This window comes from Plasmodium gaboni, chromosome 13, assembly GCF_001602025.1.
Source record: "Plasmodium gaboni strain SY75 chromosome 13, whole genome shotgun sequence".
Taxonomy (NCBI): Eukaryota; Apicomplexa; class Aconoidasida; order Haemosporida; family Plasmodiidae; genus Plasmodium; species Plasmodium gaboni.
The window spans coordinates 1,906,535-1,912,553 of record NC_031493.1 but is presented as its reverse complement, the minus strand read 5'-3'; the positions used below and the strand labels follow the sequence as shown (position 1 = coordinate 1,912,553).

General features: G+C 18.0%; 2 protein-coding genes across 2 annotated transcripts; both read left to right on the top strand.

Annotated features, from left to right (window-relative positions):
• Positions 1–676: 676 nt before the first annotated feature.
• PGSY75_1354800 (metacaspase 1) lies at positions 677–2,518 on the top strand (the record flags this gene model as incomplete). Its single annotated transcript, XM_018787579.1, has 1 exon — positions 677–2,518. The coding sequence occupies one exon, from the start codon at positions 677–679 to the stop codon at positions 2,516–2,518; it is 1,842 nt and encodes a 613-aa protein (XP_018640321.1).
• Positions 2,519–3,539: 1,021 nt separating this feature from the next.
• Positions 3,540–4,757, top strand: PGSY75_1354700 (hypothetical protein; the record flags this gene model as incomplete). Its single annotated transcript, XM_018787578.1, has 1 exon — positions 3,540–4,757. The coding sequence occupies one exon, from the start codon at positions 3,540–3,542 to the stop codon at positions 4,755–4,757; it is 1,218 nt and encodes a 405-aa protein (XP_018640320.1).
• Between the last annotated feature and the right edge of the window lie 1,262 nt (positions 4,758–6,019).

Here is a 6,019-nt window from a genome sequence, read left to right as displayed (position 1 = left end):
ATATATATATACACAGGTTTATAATGAACAATTAATTGTATACATATATATACATTTAGGACGAAATATCATATTATTCAGTTTTCTTTAAAAGGGAAATAAGGAAAAGTAGCCAAAAAAAAGGACAATTTTATTAAATTTTTTTATATATATAATATTTTTGGTATATATAATTATTGATTTCTATTTGTTTTTTTTCTTATTTTTTTTATTTTTTAAATTAAAAAATATATAAAAGATTTATATAAAAGAAATATATATTATAAAATTCTATAACAAAAAAAAAAAATATATATATATATATATATATAATTAACAATTTAAATTAAAACTCATAATTAAGGAACATAAAAATGATACTGTTTGTTACTATTTTTTATTAATGTATTTATGAATTAACATATATTTAACAAGTATAATTATATATAAGCAAGTAATTATACGTCTATATATATATATATATATATATATATATTTTAATTTCTTAAGAAATTATAAGGTAATAGTACTAATTTTATTATGAATACATAAATTAATATAATAAGTCATATTGTTTTATTTATACTTAATATAATATTTTATATTTTTGTTCATAAAATTGAACATATTACATTTATAATCTCTAATTATATATATATTTTTTTATGTATAATTGCATACATGTGCCATATTTTATATGGAAAAAATATACGTCAAAATATATGAATTGTCTGGATTAGAAGATAAGGATAATTTTGCATGTTATATAAAAATATACTGGCAGAATAAGAAATATAAAAGTTGTATACTTCAAAAGAATCCATATAAATTTAATGAAACCTTTTTATTACCTATAGACATAAAAAATATTCCTAAAGTTGAAAAAAATAATATTTTGTCTATTGAAGTATGGTCCAGTGGCATATTAAATAATAAAATAGCCTATACCTTTTTTGAGCTTGATCATATTAGAAGAGAAAGAATATCAAGTGAAAAGATTAATTTGATTGATGTTGTAAAAAAGTGTACACTACAATTATCTGTTCATATAATTAATAATAATCATGATATCATATTTTGTAATATAAAAGATTTATTTCGTAATAATATAAATGATAAAGAAATACAGGATGCCATAATAAAATATGGAGGTAATCAAAAGGATATAATTAAGGAACTTCAAAAAAAAAAAAGGGATATTAAAGAATATAATAATATATATTTTAATGACCATGCAAATGTTCATAATACTGTTCCATCTCAGAATTATTTATATAATGACATGCATAAAATTATGCCAAATAATATATATAATAATATGAATAATGAACAAATAAATCATACATATTTAAAAGTACCCAATAGTTTATATAATAGCGTAAACACACATTATTCATCTAATACACATTATACGACTTATATGAACAATTCGCCTACTTATAAAAATTCAAATAATATGAATCACGTAACAAATTTATATCCATCCAATGATTTAGAAAATTCAAATAATTTTAAACCTCATAGTAATGAATATAACATGATAAATTATGATAACAATAATTGTATATATCCTCAAAATCATACAAATATATATAATAGAGTATCTCCTTATAGTGAACAAATTTTATATTTTTCTTCATCTAATCAAAAGAAAGCATTACTTATTGGTATAAATTATTATGGAACCAAATATGAATTAAATGGTTGTACAAATGATACACTTAGAATGAAAGATTTGTTGGTAAGGAAATATCAATTTTATGATTCCTCAAATAATATAGTAAGATTGATTGATAATGAAGCAAATCCAAATTATAGACCTACAAGAAGAAATATTTTATCAGCTCTTATGTGGTTAACTAGGGATAATAAATCAGGAGATATTTTATTCTTCCTTTTTTCAGGACATGGTTCACAACAAAAAGATCATATGCATATAGAAGAAGATGGTTATAATGAAACTATTCTACCTTCCGATTTTGAAACAGAAGGTGTAATTATTGATGATGAGTTACATAAATATTTAATTCAACCCTTAAATGAAGGAGTAAAATTAATAGCTGTTGTAGATAGTTGTAATTCTGGAAGTAGTATTGATTTAGCATATAAATATAAGTTAAAATCAAAAAAATGGAAAGAAGACAAGAATCCATTCCATGTAATTTGTGATGTTACACAATTTAGTGGGTGTAAAGATAAGGAAGCTTCTTATGAAGTTAATACTGGACATATTGCACCAGGTGGATCATTAGTTACAGCTATGGTACAAATTTTAACAAATAATATGATTACACCTTCATTAATAACTTATGAATACTTATTACATAATATACATGCTCATGTCAAACAATATAGTAATCAAACTGTTACTTTTATGTCATCTCAAAAATTTAACATGGATAGAGTATTCGATTTTAAACATATAATTAAGAACAAAAATATGCAACTCGGACAAATAATTAATAAATATATTGAAAAAAATAAAAGCAAAAATAAAAATAAGTTAAAGCATGAACTAAAAAATTTATTTTTTTCATAATATGATAAAAAAATATATATAATATTGTACAATACATATGGTTTTCCTTCAAAAGATTATTTAATTAATATTATATTTATTTATATACACATATCCTTTTTAACGTATATGTGAAGTCAGTTTTCATTTTTTTCCCTATATTAATTTTATTTTTAGATTTTCCTGATAATTATTATAAATATCCATTTTTATATTATCTCTAAAAATTTATATATGGTTAATATTGTTCTCATTACACATGCAGCAAAAGAAGAAAAAAAAAAATAATAATAAAATTGACAAATTCAAATGATCTTTTTTTATAATTATTATAATATATATATTATATATTTATGTAAATATTCATAAACATTTTTACATTGTTGCATTTGCTTTGTTACATGTAAAAATAATTGAATGCATCATTTGATGTGGTTCATATTTTTGATGTTACAAAAATTGGTCTTTTTTTTTTTTTTTTTTAAAAGTCATAATGACGAAAGTGAGCAATTTCTCCAAAAAGGTGTAAAAGACATTTTTATATATTAAAATTAACATAAAATGAAAAAATATATACATATATATATATATATATATATTTCTTAGTTTATTATACATATTTACATATATTATACAATAATGCTGAACTTAAAAGAATAATTAATCATTCCATTTTTCACATCCAATCAGTTATTTTATTATAATATGTTAATTTTTTGTTACGTTGAATAATGTATAGTTTTTTCTATAATTATTTATTTTTCTCTTATAAAAATTAAAATTATCCATATGTTATAGATAATAATAATATATAAGTATATAAATATATAAATATATTTATATAGATGAAGTGTAAAAATATATTTGTAATATTTTTATTATAAAATTATTAAATTTTTTTATTTTATTATTTTTTTGTTAATTTACAAAATGGCAAATGGTCTTTTTTTTTATTTAAACATATTCCATATCCTTTTTAATATATACATAATATAATTTTCTTAAATATAATATATTATTATTTTGAATATTATACACAAATATGCCATGCGAAGAAAAGGAAATGTTGGTTTTGCATTTCACCATACATGATGTTTACGATAATATAGAGAATAAGATATCTCTTGAAGAAAAACCATATATAAAATTTTACTGGAAAAATAAAAAATATAAGAATTATTTAAAATATTCTAGAGATGAAATCAATTGGTTTTCTGAATTCTTTTTACCTTATAAATTAGGTGACTATATAGAAAACCTCATTGTCCAAATATGGGCAAACAGCTATATTCTTAAAACCAAGAAAAAGGTAGCTTATAATTATATTAATATAAATGATGTTGAAAGAAAAAGGAAAATTAATGGGAAAACTGAATTAATTGGTAAAAGGAAAGGATTAAAAATTATTTATAGTCTTCAACTTATTCGTTATTCATTATATGAATTTATGAAAAACACACAAATGTTAATATTAGATAAAATTTCTATATATAAAATGATACAAATACATAGGAAAAATCAAAATATATCTGTACATCGATATCATAATAATAATCATCTTTTTGATAAATATATTATATCTCTTTTCGAAAAAGAAAATTATATAAAAAAAAATACAGCTTTAAAATTAAAAACAATAAAAGAACATAATAAGAAAAAAAAAAATTCAACCATTAAATCAAATGTGAAAACTGATCATATTCCAATCGAAGCAAATAATGAAAATGAAGAAAAAAAAAAAATAATAATAAGTGACCAAATAAATTATAGGAAAAAAAAAAAAAAAACCAATATAAAAAATAACCCACAATATAATTCCAACAATATATCAGTACTTGATCCAAAAAAGAAATCAAAATCACAAAAATTAAATAAAATATTAAACATATCAAACCAAACCAAACAAAATGCAACTGATAATAAAAAATCAAGCACTAATAATATTCACAATAAAAAAAAAAAAAAAATGACGACTAACAATTTACCACAAAAAAACACATCAAAAACAAAGGTATTAAGTAAACATAAAGAAACCATACAAAAAAAAGAACCTAATATATTTAATATACAAAAACAAAATTCCTTTTTAGACCTAGGTTATAAAATACATAAAAGTTCAAATAAAAGAAATTTTAAAATCTTAAATTATAAAATGGCACAGTCTAATTATCAAGATAATGAGAAATTTAATAATAAAATATCACACGAAAAAGGTCTAAACAAAATTAAGAATACAGATACGAAAATATATGTTTACTAAAACAAGTCTGGAGAATATACATATATATATATATATATATATATATTTAAATATATAATTTTATTCCAGTTTTGTTGAACATTTTATATATATATTAATGATAATTGAATAGCAAAATAGATAAATAAAATAATATATATAAACATATATTTATATTTATTTTTAACATAAAAAGGATATTAATATATATACATTCTAAAAAATATATGACCACCGTTAATATCTTACCAATAAATATTTTATACTATCTCATAAGGTTATATTCTAATGAATTATATATAAATATAATATTATATTATATAATATAATATTATAAGAATGAATGAATTAAAAAAAATAAGGTTCTTATTTAATAATTACTATAATAATATTAAACCATCATGTTGTATTCATCTAGAAATGAAACAAATATACTTTATAATTATACTAAATTTTATATAATTTCATGAAATTTTTTTTTGTTATTCAATAAATTTTTTTTTTACCATATAATTGTTTTTAAATGATCTAATATTTTTTCTCACAGAGAAAAAGAAAACATAATTATATATATAATATATATAATATTTTTAAAACATAACAAGAAAAAATATAAAAAAAAATAACAAATAAATAAATAAAAGAATAGTACAAAATAATAATAAAATTTAAAAAGGAGAAATATTGAGATTTTTTTTTTTTTTATTATTATCCATTATTGGAAATGGATGTTATTTTTTATATAAATATATGTATACAAAATATAATAATTCATTTTGAAGATGTTTTAAAATTAAATAGTTTAAAGTGACATATATAAATATATATTATATATTAATGTTTGTTTATTTATTAAATAAATAATATTACATATATATAATATATATATATATATGTATATTATTATAATATATATAATATTTTATACAATAATAACATAAAAACAAATATATTTATAAATATAATAATAGAAATTGATTTTTTACATATTTTCTGTTCACAGTATAGGTTATTTCATTCGTTTATTTTTTTTTCTTTTTTACCATATTATTTTTAGAATTTATTCATTAATTGAATTAAATTATCATATATATATATATATATTTATACATATAGAACAATTTTTTTTTTTTTTTTTTTCCTTCTATATGTACTTAAATTTGTATTTTTAATTTTTTATTAGTTTATTTTATATCACTTATTTATTTTTATTTAAAAACTTTTATGTTATTTTAATTTTCTTTTTTTTTTTTTTGTGCTTTTATTTTAACCCCCAGTAATTA